Source organism: Rhipicephalus sanguineus, unplaced genomic scaffold (genome assembly GCF_013339695.2).
Source record: "Rhipicephalus sanguineus isolate Rsan-2018 unplaced genomic scaffold, BIME_Rsan_1.4 Seq4303, whole genome shotgun sequence".
NCBI lineage: Eukaryota > Metazoa > Arthropoda > Arachnida > Ixodida > Ixodidae > Rhipicephalus > Rhipicephalus sanguineus.
Window position 1 is genome coordinate 141,461 of NW_023615236.1, and position 23,094 is coordinate 164,554.

A 23,094-nucleotide genomic window follows, 5' to 3' on the forward strand; every position below is an offset into this window, starting at 1 on the left:
TGAACAAAATCGTACATACGTATAACATAATTTATTCTGCAACACTGTACAGCTTCAGAAGCAATATATAACAGCATAAAGATACAAAGCGATTTCCCTAGAAAAGTGACTTCCAGCGTTCGCATTGTTCTGCACGGAAACCCTTTGTCTCGTTGAAGTGGTCGCTATCCATGTGAATCATGGTGGGTGAGCGCCTCGTGTACTTCGGCCACTTCTGTTTGTTGGGTAGCTCAGGGCGCCTGGTGGACGAGAACGAGTCCTTCATGTTACACGAGAGCCAGTGGATAGACAATGCATGTAGTTAGGGGCGCATATACGAGAAGTACAGGCTAGACGTTTGGGCTGTTGCGTGACTCAGGAAGCTCTACGCCACAACCAATTAATCTAATTTCATGTCAGCCCTTTGTCACTCGTCTTGACGCATTCTCCAAGCTGATGTAGATGTCCCGTGGTGCTTCATTTTGTGCTAGGTTGTATACCACACACATTAAAATTCATTTTAAATAGGTTATAGGTTATATCTTCCCTTCATATTTTGTAGATGATGCATGTATCTGTACCTGCACAAATCCCCTCAATTATCTCGCCTTCACAATTTTGTGTCGGTGCTCCTTTAAAACTAAGCTTACAATACAGGATATGCCAAAGTTCATCACCATCATCAGTAGCTCAGCGAGCGCTTTCATGGTGGCCTCGCTATGGCGGGCGCATCCATAGCCATAACCATTGTTCACCACAAGGTTGCCATTGTATTATTCTCTCTATAAACGTCAAAGTGTCTGCAGTGTCGAAATAATATTCTTCGCAACGAATTTTTAGGATCAAAATATACACCTGCCATTATTCCGCTTAATCAGAGCTCAATCAGTGCTACTTCCCATGCTCTGCACTTACAATAAGAATAGTAAACGTGTGTACAACGTGCTCTTAGGAGGCCGCTCATCCAGATTACGCTGTGACTGTGGTATGCGTTCCGCACAGGCGGGGAGTTTTTGGCCACTTTCTGAATGCTTTTGTACGGATTTTCAGAGAATGAACCCGCCAATTACTATAAACGTTTAACAAACTACAAAAGGAAACAGCTAGGATAAGCAGGTTAAGACCTCATATTTCATTAAAAATACTAGTGCACTCGTGTATCTCAATTGTGGCCTGCATGGTAGTGTGCTATGTTTACGACTGTCGTCTTAGTTAAGCAGGAGAGAGCAAGCACCCCTCTCCGTGGTGTTCATTCGAGTCTAGTGCAAACGCATACGCAATTCAGAGAAATGAGGCTTAACGCTACATACCCGTTTTCGCTGAAGCTTCCCAGCATCCGCATGTAGGCCTCACTCATGCGTCCATTCGGGGAGCCTCGATCGGCGGTGTAGGGTATGCCGAAGGCAAAGTGCAGGTCGGTAGCGTGCGGCGCTCCCATCCAGGCCGGCAAGTTGAACGCATCGTACTTGTGGTCGAACACATAGGCGAACACCTTGTTGCCTCTCTCGCTGTGCTTTTCCGCCAAGAAACGCAGCGGGCAATTGAACAATCTGTCGGACAAGTAGTCCAGGAACTGGCGCCTGATGGCATTCCCGTCGCCTTTCGGCGCTTCTTCGATGTACTTGTCTTCTATGTCCGGTATGTCCTCCTTTACCCATGTGGACAGGGCAGCGCGAAGAGAATTCTTGAGTTTTTCAGGATTGCTCCCGTCGAGGTCGTCGGGGAGAAGTTCTGGATGCGGCGGAAACAAGAGCGTTAAGGCTCCTTCGTCGGAAGTGACACCAGCCACGATATCGACGGACGCGAAGAAGCCGCGATTCATGGCCACTAGCGGCATCTTCGGAAGGAAGGCATCGTGGTAGATCGGTAGGAAAGGCACCGTCTTCGGGGCCACACTCTCCGAGGCCGCCTTGACGAGCTCGTCGGCGGACTTCTTTCGAAAGCAGTCGATGATGTCTTCCGCGTTGGATGAGAGGTCAATGTTACCGCCTTTGGAGCATCCCACGATGTTGGCCACCTTGTTGCCTTTGACCATGCTCTCGTGAACCATGTCCCAAAAGTCGATGTTGTACATGGTGCCGCTCATCAAGACAGCCCTCTTGAAGAGACCCTCACTCATGGGAGACATGATGTGCGCGTGCGCACTCATCGCGCCCGCACTTTCTCCAAACAAGGTCACCCGATCGGGGTCACCTCCGAAGTGCTCGATGTTACGTTGAATCCACTTGAGAACCATCACTTGGTCCAAGAGGCCCACGTTGCCCGGCGCCTCGGGAGAGTTTGCGCTCATGAAGCCCAGTATGCTGAGGCGATAGTTCATCGCGACGACAACGACGTCCGTAGTCGCGGCGAGTACGGCGCCACTGTATTCCCCCTGATTGGCGCTTCCGAAAGTGTAGCCTCCTCCGTGAATCCACACGAGCACGGGCTGTTTGGAGCCCGGGTTCATGGCTTTCTGAGGAACCCAAAGGTTGAGGTGAAGGCAGTCTTCTGTAAAGGTGACGTTCTTCATGACAACCAGCGGCATCTTTATCTGTAAGACAACAACTCCGGCGAATTAAACAAGGACCGGGGGGGGGGGGGGGCTAGTTCGTGGAACTGCAGAGCAGAGAGCCCTTGCTAAAGTTAGGTGCAGCCGTAATTCCACACTAAAGACAAGATTTTAATGTTTCAATTCTCTTTAAACTTTTCGTGCATGTTGCGATCAAAATAATCATTTACCAACGAACTATATTATTTCACCATAAGCGACACTCTACCAAGAAGGGGTTATCCTGAGTTTCCTTGAGTGCCAAATTTCTGACGAAGCCTGACTGAAGTTTCGTCCAGTCACTTAACAACAACTTGCGACGCGCTATATTTTTCACGCAAGCGCAATAGAACACCAACTCAATGGCAAGGTCAAGTAGATTTTCGGCTTGTAAGTGGCTGCTATACCATGAGAGGAGGGTTTAGTCACGTCGATAAACTGTTATATATTAAAAGAACACGTTGCTGGACTAGACTATTCATTTTGAGCAGTATACCGTAAAAATTATTACCGTTTAGGGCGAAGAAATAACGAGGGAAGGGGTCAAGGGGAGCGCAAGCTTTCTTCTGTTTATTCATAATGTCACGGGGTCGTGACGTCGAAAAAGGTGGCAGTCGGCGTTTCCAAGATGAAACTCTTTATTTGGCCGAACTTGTGGCCGGAAACGGAAAGTCAAACTACAATACACATTGCACACTGATTGCGGCAAACAGGGCGTCGGCCGTCGATAAACTGAACCGCGGCAAGGCGGGCCGGCATTTTATAGATACGGCATCGAACATTCGAGTCTTATCGCTGGCGGCCGCGTTAGTTCGAGAATAATCTCAAATATTTGCGTTTGCGCGCTCAAGTCTATAAGAAGATTCTAAGATAATCTGGAAGGTTCCCAGACATTAGGGGGCGGCTTGCGCAAGGCGGCGGCTACGCGTGCAACGGACTAGTTACATAAAAATGGAAAAAGAAGCGCGCGTGGCATTATTGTGTCAAAGCCACATACGTATAAACGCAATGACATGTGCAGCATACCGCAAGGGCACCACTGCTCGTGGATTGTTGAAGGCGTTTCACGTAAAAGCCCGAGGATAGTCTGGTATTAGCGACACATCACTGTTACTATAGCGGGCAGAAAGGTTTTTCGATGATAGTGTGTGATTGGGGTGTTGTGCGTTCGCATTTTTTTGCGGTATACCGCGCATATCGTTGCGTATATATGCGGTTGTAACACAGTATGAACAAATAGTCGAAAGTCAACGCTCGCCTTCACCCTTTCCCTGAATATTTGTTCGCGGTAAACGGCCATAATTTTTGTAAACCATTGTGTTATTTTTAGACGGCGTATACTGGATTCATGTTTTAATTAAAATTTTTCTGCGTATAGAGTATTGCAGTTGTTACACATAACGCTTACCTTCTGTAAAACACGTGCGTCTGCAATCGCATCGGCAGTCGAATATCATTAATGAGTTTCGTGCAGTACACGTGAACAATACAAAGAAACGCATCGGGCGGTGGCGAAACTAACGGCTTTGATATCAAGGCATATGAGCACACGATGGCTCAAGGTGGGACAGCCTCCGAGTTATCGAGTATACAAACAGATATTTGCGTTCTTCGTAACATTCGGTTCTTAGCGACTGCAGTGGAATACATGCGTTAAAAATTTTTCAGTATTTACCTATTGGTTCATTACAGCACCAATAGTGCTGTATTGAACCAATTATGACATGGTGACATGTTGAATAGCATTTCAACGCTCCTTCTCGTGTAAGAATGTTGTCTAAGTTTGTTTTCTCTTCAGAAATTGACGACTTCTCCACAAGACTGCACAAACGCAAAGTGAAACAGCCACTGCAATGTAATATGTTGAGAGTAATCATTAATTCAGATTTTAACGAGCGGCAATCACTTGCAGCGTACAAACAGTTACACGTGAAACTAAAGTGAATGCCTGGGCGTGTTGGTACGACATAGCGGAAAGAAAACAGCGCAAAAAGACGGGGCACCAGGAAAGGGTAGCCATCCCTCTTTTTTCTGGTGTCTTCCTTTACCTGGTGCCCCGTCTTATTGCGCTGTTTTATTTCCGCGACCCGTGAAAAGAATTATAGCCACCTTGTAGTTCATCTATGAATGGTAGTTCCAGCAGAGCGAAGACTGCTGTGCCCAACATCAACGGGTGTCTCGTTTTAAGACATCTAGCCCGTGTCTTGCTAATATCAGCATTACAATACACGGCATGTTACTGCGGACGTCTTTCGATGAATACAAAACCTTAAATATGCAAGGCCCTGTGATTTCTTCAAGAGTAAACGGAAGATTTATGCAGCATATCTATTCTGATACCTCGGCATATTCAGTCAGCAGTGCTACGGCAATACAGTTGCCGCAGCGCTGATAAATAGGGCTACATAAAATCTCTCTTTTTTTTTCTAACGAGCACTTCCCTCGTTGACCTTATGGCTGTCTTATTGACGTTCACTCCGTATCTAGGACACCTGCGCTATCACAGATTACCACTGTACTGTGATCGCTCAGCAAGGTGAACAGGTGGACAGCGATAGCAGGAGCGTGTACCTATAGTCTCCAGTCTGCTCGAATACCCATATGCAGTGCCGGCACTAGTAGCAGCGCTCGCCCAGCCTACACCTCGGGGTCGCCGTGGAAGAAGAAGCAAAAACACAGACGCAGCGATAGGTGGGGAGCTTGGTCAGGCACACGCCTGGTTTGCTGCCCTACACAGGGGGGATGTAGTCAAGGCCAAAGGAATAGAAACCGATAACTACGAACAACAGGTTATTCCCTTGTCTGTACGTCTCATAAGCTATGTCTAATTCGGGAAATGAATTGGCGCCAAAACGGGCTCTAAAGATAGGATGGAGAAAAGACACGAAAAGTTCAGAAAATGAATGCAATAATCCATTTTATCAACATCTCGTGTCCTCTCTCGCTCCTCTTTTCGTTCGAACACCGCAATCGATCTTCAAACATGAGATCGTAATCATGGTGTGATGTAAATACGGTTCCCCAGTAAACGGATATCGTCAAAGAATGACTTCGTCACATTCGCTGGTGTGCGTATTGCGACAACGATTTTCCAATAAAGTACGATGTCGTGTTGAAATCGGAAGGAGCAAGCACAGCTTTGTGTGATATACATCGACAATTCGTGCTCATTGGTGGCGTAGTGGGCTACTCAACATATCTGGGTTGGGAGAGCGAAGGCTTGGCAGGAAGGACAGGACGACACAGAAGAACAGACGCTCAACTTGCAACTTGCAGCTTGCAGTTGCAAGTTGAGCGTCTGTTCTTCTGTGTCGTCCTGTCCTTCCTGCCAAGCCTTCGCTCTCCCAACCCAGATATGTTGAACCAACTAGCCCAACAATTAATTATTTTGGGGCTACTCAAGCATGAATTGCGCCCGTCTGCGGGTAATGAGGACAGACCTCTCTCACCTGTGGGCACGCAGTTAATGTGGAGGTCGCGTCCAGAGTATCCTGCCATCTTTTCTTTGGCTGCGGAGGCCGAAATCGAAGTTTGCCCACGGGCGGCTCCGCATACGGTATTCCGAGGTATTCTTCTACCGGCTCGCCGTCCAGGACGTGCACCACTTTGCCACGGACACGGCCCTCGGGGATCTCCCTTTCGACGTGCATGTCCTCAGCCGTAGCAGTCAGACCAACGGCTAGAATCACGCCGACCAGCACAGCTGCCTTCACCGCCATCTCCTCTAGTCCCAGTGCCTGCAGGCTACAGAAGTAGAAGCATGACAATCGCGTAGTGGCACAAGGGCCACAGAGATTGGTCTAAGAGTACATATAAGCGGCCGACAGAGTATAATTTTCTTGTTATTTTCTAGTACTACGACCTCAGCAGGTTTTGTAAGGGCAAAGCGATTTTAAGTAGAAAATTGGACTGTCTTATTATTTCGCAATCAAGAAACAGCGATAACAAGTGAATACCTAGCGGAATAAAAACACTTGCTTGAAAAAAATATCATGCTAGTGATGGAGACAGATTCGCGAATACTAATTAAAGAGAGCTCATTGGATTGATGTTAATTTTCATGCTACTTCGCGCTTTAATGGAATAGATAGTTGGGCAAGTTGGTGTGGATCCATCTTCAACGTAAAAAGAGCGAGAAAAAAAACTAAGACCAGCGAAAAACGATAAAAAGGGGCGCTATGTTTGTCCTTCTTTACTCGTCTTCGTGTTTTCTTGGGCTTGTTTGTTTTTTTTTTTTTTTCGAGCTGTTTTACGTTTAAGAGGCCGTTTCACCTCTGCATGAGCCGCGCCCGCCTGCAGCCTTCGCAAGATCGCACTCGCACATCGAACAAACGACGCGCAGAACGATGTCATCAATTGATACATTATACGGAACCTAACGGCGGCGGCAAAAGTGCGCTTCAAGTGTCAGTATTATTGTTATCGCAATAGAAAAGGCAAACGTGCAGTAGCGGCAACGCAGCGCCTCAATATGGTTTCTCGTGAAACGTTGCGGGCACGCTGTGTGGGGGGAGGGGTTCCATGTACGTAGTCGCAGCGCCACTTCCTTACATGTTTGCCTAGGCACGAACGTTGAATGTAACAAGAAAGGTCGGCAGCTATATAACGAGACAGAAAAAAAACGGGTCCACAGCGTGCCCAATGTCGTACCCACAATACAGGCAGTGTTGCCTGTCCTTAATTAAGATGTGCAAGTAATTGGATCGCTGAGGTTTGCCTGTAGGAGCATGGACAACCGCGGGGCTAGCCCGTTCCATGACTGCGGGCATGTTATTGTAGTTTGCGTCTAATATAAACCGTAAAAGCTAGGTCTTTCTGTTTCGCCTTGTCTTGCGCAACGGGAATGGTAACATGCAGTTTGTTACAGATAGAAAAGTAAATGAATTACTGCAACCCACACGGAATAAAAAGTAAGCGACCTATTACAAAATGCAAGAATTCTGAATACAAGCGATGACTTACGTATAATCAATTATGTAGAAAGCTGCTGCGCAAGACTTGTAGCATTCAAGTTGCAATGCTTCCTCAAGATTCATCTTTAGGAAAACAAGAGAATCAACGCGTGTGCGAATGTATCAATCTGCATCACAAGCACATATACGACCGTTCGTAGTGGCAATTTTTAGGGCACTTTAAGCGAACAGTTCTGTCATTTCGATACGCAGATTTACAGTATCGTGAACAGCTTCTTATGTTTATTATTATTTCGAAAACGTCCTCCGACACGTTAGGGACATATTTCATGGTGGTCTGTAATACAGTTTAAACTCGTTTTAACGAAACCCGACGTTGCTGAAGTTCACGATCTAAAGAAGAAATTTCCATTCCCCGGCAAATACGCATATGGTTCAGCATTGTCATCAACCCAAATTAACGAACAAGTGCGGCCACCAAAACCGATTCAACGAAGTTTTGCATGAAATAACCGAGCAAAAAAAGGCGGTGATTTCTTTCTAATTTTCACACAGAAGTGGTTTTTTTTTTTTTAGCGTGCGCTATAACGCTATCGTGTTAAAGCAACTAGACGCTCTTGTTACGGCGCAAGCTTTACCTAGCGCGCTGCACGCCGAGCCCATGCACAGAACGTATTATACACAGTCGGTAGCGCTCATACGTACCGAATGGTATTAGAGGTGGTTGCTTTCCTTATTTCTGGATTTATGCGACACATAGCATTGATCATCTCGTCGCAACTTTCTCGCTCGCCGCGTCATCGGATATCGGTCGACTATCATGGTTTTACGTGACCGCCTACTTGCCTTGCATCGCCCCGATATGGTGTCCCCTATGTTGGGGCCGCCCTCGGACCACCCTCGCCTACCATTTAGACGCGCAGGCACGTTACCGGCACAAAAAATGCCGTGGTATACTTTTTGGTTCCGCTACGCTAAACTTTAGACTTCAAAGGACTGAAAAATCCGCTTTTCGATTTTACGAAATTCCCAATTTAACAATAATTCGAGCGTCATCATTACTCCGTTAAATCGAGTTTCAACTATAAATCAGTTCTTGCCGTGCTAGATATGTTTTCAGTTTTTAACCGCAGTTTAGAGAATCGTTACCTCTACTCTCATTGACAAGATTAAGAGTTAGAAACCAGGTAGTTCAGCATTTTTATTTATTTTCCCTTTTTACAGCGTGATAAAAAAATCTTCGAGCGTCATAACACCTGCCTAGAAGTCACTAGATTACAACTATTTCTTTTGAATGGCACATACGCCTCGTCCACCTTGGCTGCTTAGAGAAACAACTTTTAAAGACGATAGTCTTTCTTGGGGAACTTAAACGCAGAAATTTTGGTCTGTCTTTCTGTCTGTCTTTCTGTTTGTCGGCACGTCCCCCGATTCAGCCAACCGGCCAAAGTTGAACCACCTGCTTACCGCCCACCCGTCTTGAACTGGTACGGCTGTCCATGCTTGTGAATGTTGTCGATCAAAAAGTAAATATTACGCATATCTGAGGCGTAACATCATTAGGTAAGTATTAGGTGGTGTGTTCCTTTAATAGAAAATACATAGATACGCAATTTTAAAGACCTTGATGGCATGCGTTTAACGTTGAGACAGTAACGCGTTTATTAAAAGATTGCCACAGCTGAAGCGATCAGCGGTCCAAGCCGAGCAAGCGCGAGCGCCAACAACAACCGTCTTCGTCTTCTTCTTTCACAGGCGTTCTTGTCTGCGCCCTACCATGTTACAAATCACTCCCCCGCGGAGAAGGAGCCATCCCGGCGACCTAAGGAACAGGTACAACTGGTGGGTCATAATGCGGCTTCAGTCGATCGACGTGAACAGTCTCGCGGCCGCGACAACAGCGGTCCGTAGATGATTGAACAGGCTCAATAATATAGTTAACTGGGGATGCTTGACGTAGGACGCGGTAGGGGCCTTCGTACTTAGGCAGTAGCTTTGTGGAAAGGCCAGGAGCGGAGGAGGGAACGCGAAGCCACACCAATGTTCCAGGCGAGTACGACTGAGGAGGCAGGTTTTCGTCGTGACGGTTCTTCTGGCCCTACTCGCCCTACCATGTTACAACCCTAGTTTCTTTAGGTGCGCTGAAAATGCGACTGCGCTGAAACTTGTCTTCCTCCGTGCCCTCTGCACAAGCTCATGTTGTGTTTCGGTTTCGGTTCAGTATTGCATTGTACGAATGACAGGGGGCGCCGCTCCGGCGTTCCTGTTTTACCCAGGCGACGTGTAAATAAGACAGTTTGTGGAGAGTACTCGTTGAGTGCGGACGTTTCTTCTCCTTCGGCGCATCGCGCCAAACAGCGTGTTCGGGCTGGACGGCGTCCCCACCGGTCGCGTTGGTCACCGCCGGTCTTCGCCTGCCGCTGCGCCGGGACTACCAGCCCGCAATACAGCACTCAAGTTTCCCGACGTATTGCCAGATGGCGTCCATATCTCACGCAGCGCCTCTTCTATCGTCTTTAGACGACATTTGTAGCGAAGCACGCAGATACGCGGCCAATTTTTACGTTTTCTCAGTTTGTATGCGACCCGCTCGTGCTGTGGTTCCTGCTGGAGCAGGTGCGACTTTGACCCCCACTAAAAAGAAACAAGGGAAAGCAAATGCATACCAAAAGATCAGAAAGAAAAATAGATACACGTGGGATGTGCAAGAAACAGGGAAAATACATCGTCTTTCTTCATTCCGTATAATGTTATGCAACGCATACGTAGCGCGAGCTCTGTGTGCCATTTGCATATTCCTATCAGCCAAGACACGGAGCACCTTCACAAGAAGTCTCGGCGAGTGGCCGTCATAGACCTTGACTTTCAACGAGAAGGAAAAACTTGGCTCTGAATATAACGAGTCCACCGTAAAGCCGCAATCGTATCGGCAGGCAAAGGAAAGCTGGACGACTGAGCTTGCTGAAGAGCAACCAGTTACGTGAAGTCTCTGTCGATCCGATTTTAGAGCCTTTTGAACGTTACAGTCCCAGTGTCCCCCAGTGAGGGAAGGAGAGTTGAACGTTTGCATGCACTGACAGTTGTTAGTAGGGCGATGACTTTTCGAGAAGACGTGAGCACCACCATTTCCTAAACATTGCGGCACTTGCTGGCAAAAAGAACGCTTGCCATATGTCAGTCCTTGGTTGGAGGTAGCCGTCGGTCGCATATATGCGACCTATCGCATGAATTCATCTTAGAACAAACTTATTAAATAAAGCCTGGCGAGTTATTCCGAATTTGGGCGAATATCCCCGCCTTGGCGACGACCACGAGCCCTTGAACACTGACGGCGTCCTCGGCCCGCTGGTCGGCCCAGAGTTGGTCCTCGAGGGCGCAGCTGAGCAGTGTATTCGGTTCGAGGTTGCGTACCCGTCTGCAACCCCACCTCCTTCACACTCCCATAGCATGTGTTCCAGGGTTGCCCTGTATTCGCAAAACTTAGTTGTCTGACGAATAAAGCTTTGGGTAACAGAGATTCAAGATCGCATTAGGGCAGAGGTCAGTACACCTGCCTGGCATGCATCTTAGAGGTGAAAAAATAAATCTTCATATTTTTTTACCTGCTGTATGCTGTCAGGAACTGAGCCCTACTCCACGCCGATGATTTTCATTAGTGTCGTGCGGTCACCTCGGTGCGGCATGAGATGAGATGGTAGACATGCAATTCTGTGCAGTCATTGTGCACGGTCGCTGTGCTGTCGTCGCTGCTGCCACCCATTCGAAACTACACCTTTTATGTCCCGGAAATCTCGTCTCAAAATCTCTAATCTCTGAAATTTAATAAATAGTTAATTAATTATTGGATTTCAACTGACTCTTCCTACATCTCGGTCGAAATTTCCAACTTCCCACTCCAATAGAGAAGGTCTAAAATCTGAGCGTTTCACGTGAAAAACTCAGAGTCGTACTTCCCAAGCCACGACATTTTAACGGGCGCTCAACGCCCAGAGCTGAAGGCACAGTCAGTGAACTCCGTCGCTGCCCTGGATATGACTTTTTGTTAACTCAAGACAAAGTCACTATACGCAGCAACGAAGCCACGGTTTCTTTTGACGCTACGCCGTGTCAGGTCTACATTAATATATTTTCACATAAAGCCCTGACAAGGTCCCACATTTTTTTCTTCACCTCCTCAATTCGAGATTGTTTCTTAGACTATTCACACTACTTAATGCAAATTGTTACAAAATTTTATACACAGCAAGAGTCTCTTGAGTTTTCGCTTTCGCGTTACTGTCTGACCTCAGGGACAATATTCTTTAGGTATCCGCCAGTTATGTTTTTTCTTGTTCGTTTTCTCCTTGATGTGGATTGAAGTCCCGTCAAGGAGATGATCGACGTCGATGAAGCAGGAGGTAGGTTGGAGGTAATAAAAACTTGAAGGTATATTGCAGCGAAATATTTACAGTAATATGGGCAGCTTGCCGAAGCACACTGATGATAACATAGACATCAACAGCGTCTTACTTTTCTTAAGTTAGAGCCTAGAACACTGTTACTACATACGAAGAACCGAGTCTCACTGTTCGACCAGCAAGTGGTTACGGCCCAGACGAAAGTTGCATCGTACGGAGTCTTACTGATCGAACAGTTAAGTGACTACAGCCTAGACTGAAGGGAAACGAATTCCGTCCAGTCTTAAGTACCTTGCGGTAAACAAAGAAAAGGGGAGGTGGCCACTGGTGGTCCGCCTCGACATTCCCTTATCCAATCCGTTTATCCTCAGATTAAGCCACTCCCTACTGGGTTGTCCCTAATCTCGACAGCAGTGTCTTTACAGTGCAGACAGGCGTTTTGGCACTCTTTCCCATCATGGCTCTCCCTCTCCTTATCGCACGCTCTCAGGGATTCTTACGGTCGAAATACATCTGTATCTTAGCCCTGGTGCATTCACGCCATTTTCCCATACACATCGAGTTGAACCCGCGGTGCCAGTCGTTAAACGGTTCCGGGAAAGAAAAGGCGTATGCGTGTCCCTGCCTCCCACGCATTGGGACCGTGCATTGTTGCGACTCCACCGTGCTTTACCGTCGGCGCCGAAAGCACATGCCGGTCGTTGTTGGGGTCACGCATACTGTCGCCTTGGGCGGCGGCATAGAGCAGGAGATGTTTGTCCTCCTCATTTTCCCACACATTCGGGCTGCCGACCTCCGAGAACGGTCGCTTGACCGCAACCCATGCTGGCCATCGGGGTAGACAAGCTGCTCAAAGGACGCCGTTTGCTTTCTATTGATAATTGCACAGCCAAAGACCAGGCAGGGAGGGAGCCGAGAAAGAAGCTTTTGTAGTGATGAGAGGACGACGAAGAAACACACGAGCAAGCTAGCAGGCAAGCAAGCCGCAGTGTCAAGAGTAGCAGGGGACTCCAGCTCGCGCTTGCCCGGATTTTGGCTGCTTGACGCCCGCCGCTCTCCGACGCCCTACTCTAGACGCTTGTTGACATTCTCTGAAGACGCGTCAATAAACCACGTCACATTTGGTGGAGGTACGTGGATTCCCAGTACCAACCTGGACCTTCGCTCCCGGAAACTCCCCCCGGTTCGTGACCACATCGCCACCATGGCCGAGGAGACCCCTCTCCAGTCGGGACCTTCGGCAGTCCACGTCACCTGCGGCGCCGTGTTCCGCCAGCGAGATCCACCCATCTTTACCGGCTCAGGTGACTCGGACGTGGAAGAATGGCTCTCGAAATACGAACGTGTGAGTGCCAGCAACAAATGGGACGACCAAATGAAGCTTGGTTACGTCCAGTTCTACCTTGCGGACATCGCCCAGCTGTGGTATAACAACCACGAGAGCGACATTCCCACTTGGTCCGTCTTTAAGACTTCCATTACGGACGTTTTCGGTCGGCCATCGGCTCGCAAGCTTCGGGCAGAGCAGCGCTTGCGTCAACGCGCGCGGCAACCCGGCGAGAACTTCACGGGCTACATTGAGGATGTGCTGAACCTCTGCAACCGCGTGAACTCTACCATGACCGAAGAGGATAAGATCAAGCACATCCTGAAGGGCATCGAGGACGATGCTCTTCAGATGCTCCTCGCAAGGAATCCCACCACAGTCGCTGCACTCGTCTCCTTGTGTCAGAGCTTTGACGAGTTGCGTCGGCAGCGCTTGATCGTGCGCCAAGCCCTCACGACCGACACGCTATCGAGCTTGCACGTTACTGCTCGCCCTGCCGATCAGCAGCCGCTGCTATCCACCATCAAGGAGTTTATCCGCGAAGAGGTAGCACGTCAGCTTTTACTACTACCTCTCACGAACGAGCCAGTGCAGACTTTGGCCCCTGACCTTCAACACGTCATTCGGACCCAAATTGCTGAGCACCTACCACCATCTATACCCCAACAACCACTCGTCACTGCGCCGCTCACTTACGCAGCTGTCGCTGCTCGGCCCCCTCAGCAGCCTACGCCGCATGCCAGACCTGCGATGCCAACCCCTGCGATGCCGACCCCTGCGATGCCGACCCCTGCCTCGCCGCTGACCACGACTTCTTCGCCGCTTCAATACGCGGGGCCCTCGCCTTCGTTTTTCCGCCGTCAAAACGTGTGGCGAACGCCGGACAACAGGCCCATCTGCTTCGCTTGTGGTGTCGCTGGACACGTCGCTCGCCACTGCCGCCGTTGCCCACCTTCTTTCTTCGACACCGTGGCCACACCTGATCCCTCGTCGTCACGCACACCACCTAGGTACGCCACTGATAATCGACCATCCTTCTTCAATCGTCGATCACCATCTCCGCGACGACGCTCTCTGTCACCCATGCGTCGTTGCTCAGCTACAGAGGAGGGAAACTGATTGCTGCAGTTCCGGAGGCAAGAGCTGCATGCAAGTCGAACTGCCCAAGGCCTCCATGTGTTTCGCCGCCAAATGTTATAGACGTCGATGTCGAAGGAACCGCCGCCGTTGCGCTTGCACGCCGTTGCGTGCAAGGAAGGCGTTCTTCCGGACCCAGCGAAACTCCGGGCCGTTGCCGAATACCCCAAGCCCACTTGCATGAAGACGCTTCGAAGTTTCATTGGGCTGTGTTCCTATTTTCGTCGATGTGTTCGCGACTTCGCTTCCATCATCGCCCCTCTTACCAATCTTTTGACAACTTCTAATGGCCTGTCTGCTTGGTCAGGAGAGTGCGACACATCTTTCGAAACGCTATGGCGCTTACTGACATCGCCTCCACTAGTTCGGCACTTTGACCCTGATGCGCCAACGGAAATCCATACTGACGCCAGCGGCGTCGGCCTTGGTGCAGTACTGGCTCAAAAGAAACCGGGATACGAAGAATACGTCGTCGCTTACGCGAGTCGAACTCTCAAGAAAGCTGAGTGCAATTATTCGGTTACTGAGAAGGAATGCCTTGCCATAATTTGGGCTTTGGCTAAGTTTCGCCCGTACCTCTATGGCCGCCCTTTCGACGTCGTCACGGACCACCATGCTCTATGTTGGCTCTCCTCGCTGAAAGATCCGTCGGGACGCCTCGGTCGTTGGGCGCTTCGGCTGCAAGAGTACGACATTCGTGTTGTGTACCGATCGGGCCGCAAGCACTCTGATGCTGATGCGCTCTTCCGCTCACCGCTAGCGTCCGACACAGCTTCCCCATCAGCTTCCTTGTCGCCAATCGACGTCGCAGACATGTCGTTGGAGCAACGCAAGGATGCGTGGGTTTGCCACATGCTCGACTTTCTGGCTGATCCATCGGCTTACCCCGCTTCAAGAACTCTTCGTCGCCAAGCGCCCCATTTCGCTATTCGAGATGGTCTCCTCTATCGGCGGAACTACGCGTCTGATGGTCCGAGGTGGCTCCTTGTGATACCTCGCCACATGCGCATGGAAATGTGCGCTGCTTTTAACACCGACCCGCAAAGCGCTCACGCCGGCGTTCTCAAGACCTACAACCGCCTGCGTCAGCGATACTATTGGCGCGGACTGTATTCATTTGTGTGCAGGTATGTCCGCACTTGTACCGCCTGTCAGCGACGAAAGGCTCCACCCCAACGACCAGCCGGTACACTTCAGCCTCTCCCGTGCCCGGCGCGTCCGTTTGACCGCGTCGGTATTGATTTATACGGCCCGCTTCCCTCGACCACTTCTGGGAACAGATGGATTATTGTCGGCGTAGACCACCTCACGCGTTACGCAGAGACTGCAACTTTGGCCACAGCAACAGCCAGAGAAGTTGCGTTTTTCATACTACGCAACTTCGTCCTGCGCCACGGCGCCCCGCGCGAACTTTTGAGCGACAGAGGACGTGTTTTCCTGTCCGAAGCTATTGAAGCATTGCTCGTTCAGTGCAATATCGTTCACCGCATGGCGACCGCATATCATCCACAAACCAATGGCCTAACCGAAAGATTTAATCGCACTCTCGGGGATATGCTGACGATGTACACGGCATCCGACCAGACCAACTGGGACACCGTTCTTCCTTTCGTGACATACGCGTACAACACTGCTACGCAAGCCACCACAGGATTCTCACCGTTCTTTCTTTTATACGGACGAGAGCCATCCTGCATGCTGGACACCATGCTTCCTTACACACCGGACGCATGTGAGTACAGCCCAATTTCCGAGTTTGCCAGGTACGCAGAAGATTGCCGACAGTTGGCCCGTTCATTTACGACAGAAGACCAAGGTCGCCAGAAGCTTAGGTGCGACGACGGCGGACCTCTTGCTGCTTTCAAGACAGGTGCTCCCGTCTGGCTTTGGGTACCGCCGAACACTCCTGGACTTTCCTCCAAGTTACTAGCCCGATACCACGGCCCCTACCGCATTCTTGCTCAGACTTCTCCCGTCAATTACGAGGTCGAGCCCTTGACACCATCTGACGACTTGCGCCGTCGCGCCCGAGAAATCGTCCACGTGTCTCGGATAAAGCCATATTATGACCCCGCTATCTTGTCAACGCCTTAAGTCGCCAGGATGGCTCCGCTATTCCCCGGGGGCCAATGTAGTGATGAGAGGACGACGAAGAAACACACGAGCAAGCTAGCAGGCAAGCAAGCCGCAGTGTCAAGAGTAGCAGGGGACTCCAGCTCGCGCTTGCCCGGATTTTGTCTGCTTGACGCCCGCCGCTCTCCGACGCCCTACTCTAGACGCTTGTTGACATTCCCTGAAGACGCGTCAATAAACCACGTCACACTTTGTACGACGTACAGTGCCGCGCCGTCCCGTCTGCAGTTTCGACTTATGAGCGGCGAAACCTAACACCGTCCTTTGCACAGTACGCTTCGTACCAATCGCACTGCATTGCACCAGTGAAATGTTGCTACTTTTCTGTCTGCCTCTCTTTTAACAAGGGGTCTGAATCGTTTCATCTCAACATGTCATCGTATAATAATAATAATAATATCTGGGGTTTTAACGTCCCAAAACCACGATATGATTTTGAGAGACGCCGTAGTGGAGGGCTCCGGAAATTTCGACCACCTGGGGTTCTTTTAACGTGCACCTAAATCTAAGTACACGGGCCTCAAACATTTTCGCCTCCATCGAAAATGCAGCCGCCGGGGCCCAACATGTCATCGTTTTTATATATAAAGTGCATTGCACGATTAGATAATACCTATGCTTTCAGATATTAGCGAAATTATTTACAATTTACTTTAATAATATGGATCCATAATCAGGAAATCAGCAAGCTATCAAGCATTGACATTTCTGTATTCATAATTCAGGCTATCCTAGCGCATCCCTCCGTTTCGTGAGTATTTTTTACAGTCTAAAACCGTCACCCATTATTTTGATGGTGAACTCATTTGTTACCTCGACGAGGCTGTCGGAGCGGGCGTCGCCATATTTTTTCATTCCTCGATGGGTTATAATGCTTGAAAACTTCCTGCAGATAATCATGATAACATTTCAACTGCTGCAAACTCGAAATATGTCGAATTGGCGGGTTTAAGTTAAAATAATAAATTCTGTGATTTCACGTGCCTAACTACGATGTGGTCATTAGAGACAATGTAGTGGCGAACTCCGGATTAATTTTGAGCTCCTGGTGTTCTTTAACGAACAAGTAAATATATGTTTTGCGATATTTCGTCTTTTTTTGTTCGACATTTCGTTGTAAGATGTGACTGCGTACAGTTGCGAGTCGCATTTTCAAGGCACTTAACATTTTGCGTAGTAAAAGCTGCACTGATTGGTTAGCTTTAGAAGCCCTTATAAAACACACGATCTATGTCAGCGTGGTTTCGACAGAACTGCATTCTTCGGAATACGATTTTTCAAACCGAGCTTTCTTTCTTCTGAAGGATTTTTCATGGTAGTTTCAGCAGCAATTTCTCGACGTGTCACGGCTCATCCACCACAGAGTGTATATATTTCGGTGGGAGTTTTCACATCAAACAGTTATTAGTAGGACAAAAACAAAATATCTCTCCTTGTCTGCCTCATATTTGTGTCCTTGTTTATTGGCGCTAATTTGACATCGAGGTATAATAGCACTTTCCCAACAAAGTTCATCACCCCTGCTTCCTCTGGGCGTTTCCTGTTTGGAACTCAGTTATCCCAACGTAATAGCCTCTTTTCGCGCACAGCATGAAGCCAAAGCTGCTCCGCTGGCACAAAGGCATGTTGGTTTTATGAGTTATCGAATATACTGTGGAACTCGACCTGTAGGGCAGCAAGACCTGTAGGGCAGCATGGCAGGCATGTCTACACTGCGCTCCATGCGCCATAACAGCCGGAAATCGTATCAACGAACTCGCATGCTCTCCAGCAGATTGTATTTTCTATAGCTGCGACAGTTCTATACAGGAAAGCGTTTTTTTTTTACTTGCGGTTTTGTTTCAATAAAGCTCTGCAAACGTCCATTCATTCGGTGGAAAGACATATAATCATTCTTTAGCCACATTTTCTATCCTTCTGCAGCTTTTGGTTCATCCTGTATGACCTGTCAATCGAAAGCGGCATATAAGCAAAACGAAAACGTGCACTATTATATATAGTTACCGATGAGGACATGACGGGGAAATAGACTGGGGGGATCTTTCTACGCGGCGAAGCGAGTGCTGTTTTCCCAAGATGATCATTAATGAAAACCCGCATATAACTCGAAGAGTTGATGCAGATACTGTCCGTAGAGTGTTTAGAAATACGTCGTCAGTACCGTCAGGAGACATCATGCGCGCTATGATCTATAGGGTAGTTCGCAACGATCACAGATTTGAAGAGTCTGAGAGGGAAATAACTTATTTTACGCACATTCTTCCATGTTGGCCTGAGTAATGACTTGTTCAGTTATGTTATGCTGCCCTAAGAGAGAACGAGCCCTAGAAGAGAACGAGCCCTAGAAGAGAACGAGCCCTAGAAGAGAACGAGCTGCGTGTAGCGTACACGTCCACTAAGATGCGGCACCCCTTAGAAGCCGATTGTCGATAGTGGGCCAGCGTCTACGACATCATATCAACACCTCATGAGCCGCACATGCCGATTGTTTCCACAGAATGATCGTGACAAAGCGATGGTAAAGCCGATCAATTCTTAATTCGAACAGTGACGCAGAATCACGCGTGCTCGACAAATGATTCGTACTCCAGCGGCGCCAGCATTGCACGAGGAGACTCTGGCGGGGCAGCCCAACACGTGTGCACAGCCATTAGCCTTGTAAAAATGAAGGCTTGTACGTTCGAAAAGCTGCCTGAGCGTTGTTCCGAGTTCATTTTATCTGCACCTCTTGGCGTAGTATTGTTGTTGAGACGAGGCTTTCGTTGAGTCAGCAAGTCCGATGGCTTCGAATATTACTGTAGCATTCAACGTAGTACATGCCATTAAATGCCACGCGTATACCGTGCACACGTAGGTATGATCATCGCCATCCTCTGTGCACAGCAGGACAAGTGCCATTATTAATGGTAGCGCAAAAAACGCGGACACAGAAGGGGAGCACACGTACGCAGCGCTATCAACTCAGATTTATTAAAGAACACACTCGCATATATGCTCCTGCAAGGAAACACGGGTCAGCAGTCGACTGCCATAACCACTAAACCACCGTGGCGGGGCCCTTTTTTTTCGTGGACTTCTGTTTAAGCAACAGTGAGCTTGTGCAATCTATAAGTGCAGTCATACTGTGTACATGCAATATTTCCTATTAAAATTGAATCTGCCTGAAATATGATGTTTATTGCATGAAAACATCAATTTCCACAGGCAACTGTGACCAGGTTTCTCGAAATTATTCAGAATAATGCCACTACTTTTCTACTTTCCGAATAACACCAGACATCGAGTACAACAGCAATGAAACAATTTCGGTCATTATAAAGCAATTTTAGCACTACATCGCTAGTTTTTCCACCTCCACAATTTCACAAGATCTTCTAAAACTCGTTGATGCGTAGCGAGTTTATCACGCGGGTCCGCCGCGGTGCAGCAGTGGTTATCGCGCCCAGCGGCTGACCAGAAGGTCGTGGGTTCGATCCCGGCCGCGGCGGTCGGGTTTCGATGGAGGCGAAATGCTAGAGGTCCGCGTTCTGTGCGGTGTCAGTGCACGTTAAAGAACATCAGATGGTCGAAATTTCCGGAGCCATCTACTACGGCGTCTCTCATAAAATCATATTGTAGTTTTGGGACGTAAAAACCCCACATATTATGATGCGTCCATCACGCCACAGGTTTATCGCTCATCGCGGATTGATTGTAAACACAATACTAAAAGCATTTCTCCAACGCAAACATCTTTTCTTGTTCCTTCAAACTGCAAGGACCGACCCGTCAACCTAGTTTTCATTTCTCATCTATTCGGCCTTCCTTTATTTCGGGACCTTCGCTGCGGTTGTCCTGCCTCGTCACCTGATGTGTCGAGCTTTCTTTCTGCTCGTGTGCCTTCAATTTCTTTTTCAGCACTTTTTGTGCGTTTATAATTCGTCGTCAACATTCAGTAACTCAGCAAGCTTCTTCCCGATTAAATTTTATCTGCTTCGGTTCACCCTATTTATTTATTTCTCTCTGTTCTGTATTATTCACTAAATTATTCACAGCACCCTCACAGTAAAGATGCGTTTACTGTATTCATCCAAGTCTTGTAATGATACGTAGTTCGGTTGAGAGTATGGATCGATAAATAATAGATAAGTTAATAGTGCCATAGAGCAAAGGGGCTAAAAACGAAGAAACAATGTGACACAAGAGCACATTAAAAATGCCATTTAAGATTTTTCCGATTAATTACACTCTGGCAATATACAAGCAAGCAATGGTAGCTAAGTGCGCGCATAATTTTCAAACAACTCGCTTCTACACTGACTAGAAATTTGACTGCATGTGAAATGGATAAACTATGAAATAATAAAGTCGCAGGTCTACGTTATACGAACATACGGTGTACAGACATATACGACCGCACAAACGCTGCAGAGGAGGTTGGGAGGGCTACGAGGGATGCACCCCACCGTACTGCATCGAGCACGACATAACAAGCACGTACCAACGGCTGTCGCGATTTTCTTGGCACGTCTTCGTGTGGTGTCACTTTCCGCGTAGCCTTATACGGAAGACATTACAGTGAACTCTCGATTGTCGGAACGTTACGTGTATACCCAAATGTCTCAGAACTATCTTTCTCTGGTTATTAATACTAGTTAATAATAAACTAAACGTTGCCGGCCAAGTGTACTACATTAGAAGAAACTCATGCACCAAACGTTGGTTCATCGCCGCCAGAAACATACACTAGAGCAGTGTTTCTAACTTCCTACATCTTGATCTGATGCAAAAAGAGTTTGCTGAGCGCTCGTGCTCGTGTTTCACGGCAGTGAACGGCAAACAGATATGTCAGAATCAACGTCGTCACTAATTTAAGGGTAACTCAATGTTACTCCTACCCCCCTCCTGTTATGGCGTCCTCATACGACAGTAATATAGTGGTGCGGGAACTTCCAAGTAAGCGTTGGAAGTAGTAAATCCTAGGTAATCTACTTTCACAACTTCCCTAAGTTTGTTACTGATCCGTTTTTCTGTCTGTGTTGTTCTACATATTCAGCTCCTAATTTTCTTCTTTTTTTATACTGGCCCGCCGACGTGCCGGCTGCTCAAAACATCAGCATAAACCGCAGGAACGAGAAAAAAAATATTAAGTCAAAGCAAAGAACAACGACAGAAAAGCCTATTAGAAGAGAGAAAAAAAAAATGTCGCATAAATTAGGCGTAGCTTGCTGTGATATATGTACATTCCGAGCGAGACATACATACCAAAGGCCAATTACAGCAAAAATTCCTGTAGCACCTGCACCGGCCAAATCGCATTGCTAGCAGTGCTACGAGGTATGCATTGAAGTACATCCCGAACAGAAACGATAATTATGAGTTCAGGCGAACATGCATCATCTCAGATTGAGAGCGTCCTCACCATTTATTGTCCTTCAGATTCTTCAAGGTCGCTGTCTCTTAAAATTTCACTAAATGTAGCGGTATCGCGGTCACGATTATACAAGCTGTGCGAAACAACCTCGCTTGACTTGGACACTGGTTTCTTTTGCAGTAAATATTACTGATCAACAGGGATAAGATATCGTGAAGCAAAGCTATGCTAGTGACGGTGCAATCACTGTGCTCGCGCACGTGCACCAAATGTCTATTGACACTGTGCAGAGTCTGCAGCAAAAGCCCGTAAGTGCTGAAAAAAAAAGGTAACGCCGTGAAGTAAGGAAGGCAAGGACACGAGCGCTGACTGCCAACTCGCCCACATCGCCGTTTTCTTAAGCAGACAAGGACGTCTCTTTTCACATTTGCTGCCGGCAATCGAGACTGTGACATCGTGCTCCCAATATGAACTGAAGAACGTGTTCAACTGGGACGACACTTTTCACAAAATACTTAGTACGGGATTATGACCTCAAACGATAAGCTCCGTAAAGCACGTACTAACCCATACTGTAACATGGCAGTTACGCTAATTACAGCTATCCGGTGTTTTTTTTTCTTTGCTTAGCAAATTATGGATTTTTACGAATTCTTTTTTTAGTGTGTGTATTTATCAACAGCATCGTACAACATACCTGCAATGTTTGCCAGCTACACGATTCATCAGAAAGATGCACATGACCACAAAGCCCAAAGCTCGATGAATTGGACAAGTATTCGCCGCGTTACACTGAAAACGGTGGGATAAGGGAAGCCTGTAAGGTATCGCGTCTGCACGTTTCTATTAAAGCAGCACGAAACTTGCCAATCGAGTTATTTTACACACCGAGTGATAGGCCGGCACTAGCGGCTCCAGCGCTCACACTCACCGTCACCACGCAGTAGCGAACTCCGCGCTCGACACGCTGGCCAGCGCTCCAACTGGACGACGTCAAACAATCCTCGATGTGATGCGATGCGCACAACCGGGCTCGCACTACGCTCTCTGACTGTACCGCGAATGCTGACGGCCGCTCTTGAGAGGAGGAAAACGAGCGACGATGTTGGAGAGAACGTCGCTCGTTAAAACTGAGAGTGAAAAAAGTAAATAATAGATAAAGGAGCAAGCTCTTTCCTGAGCCGCCGCTGACTCGTATGCGTGTCAGGGTCGAATTCGACGGAACGCCGTCTTTTCCTGGTGAGTGCCGCGACGTAATCCAGCGGCACAGAAAATAAGCGAAAGGAAGACCGCGGCAACGGCGATCACAATCGCCGCTGCCGAGC

At 48.1% G+C, this 23,094-nt stretch overlaps 1 protein-coding gene across 1 annotated transcript; it reads right to left on the reverse strand.

Annotated features, from left to right (window-relative positions):
* Positions 1-16: 16 nt before the first annotated feature.
* On the reverse strand, positions 17-22,875 carry LOC119377294 (acetylcholinesterase). The gene is made up of 4 exons (XM_037646827.2): positions 22,701-22,875; positions 5,959-6,253; positions 1,290-2,512; positions 17-239 (listed from the first exon to the last, which is right to left on the reverse strand). The coding sequence occupies exons 2-4, from the start codon at positions 6,226-6,228 to the stop codon at positions 98-100; spliced, it is 1,635 nt and encodes a 544-aa protein (XP_037502755.1). The 5' UTR covers positions 6,229-6,253; positions 22,701-22,875; the 3' UTR covers positions 17-97.
* Positions 22,876-23,094: the final 219 nt, after the last annotated feature.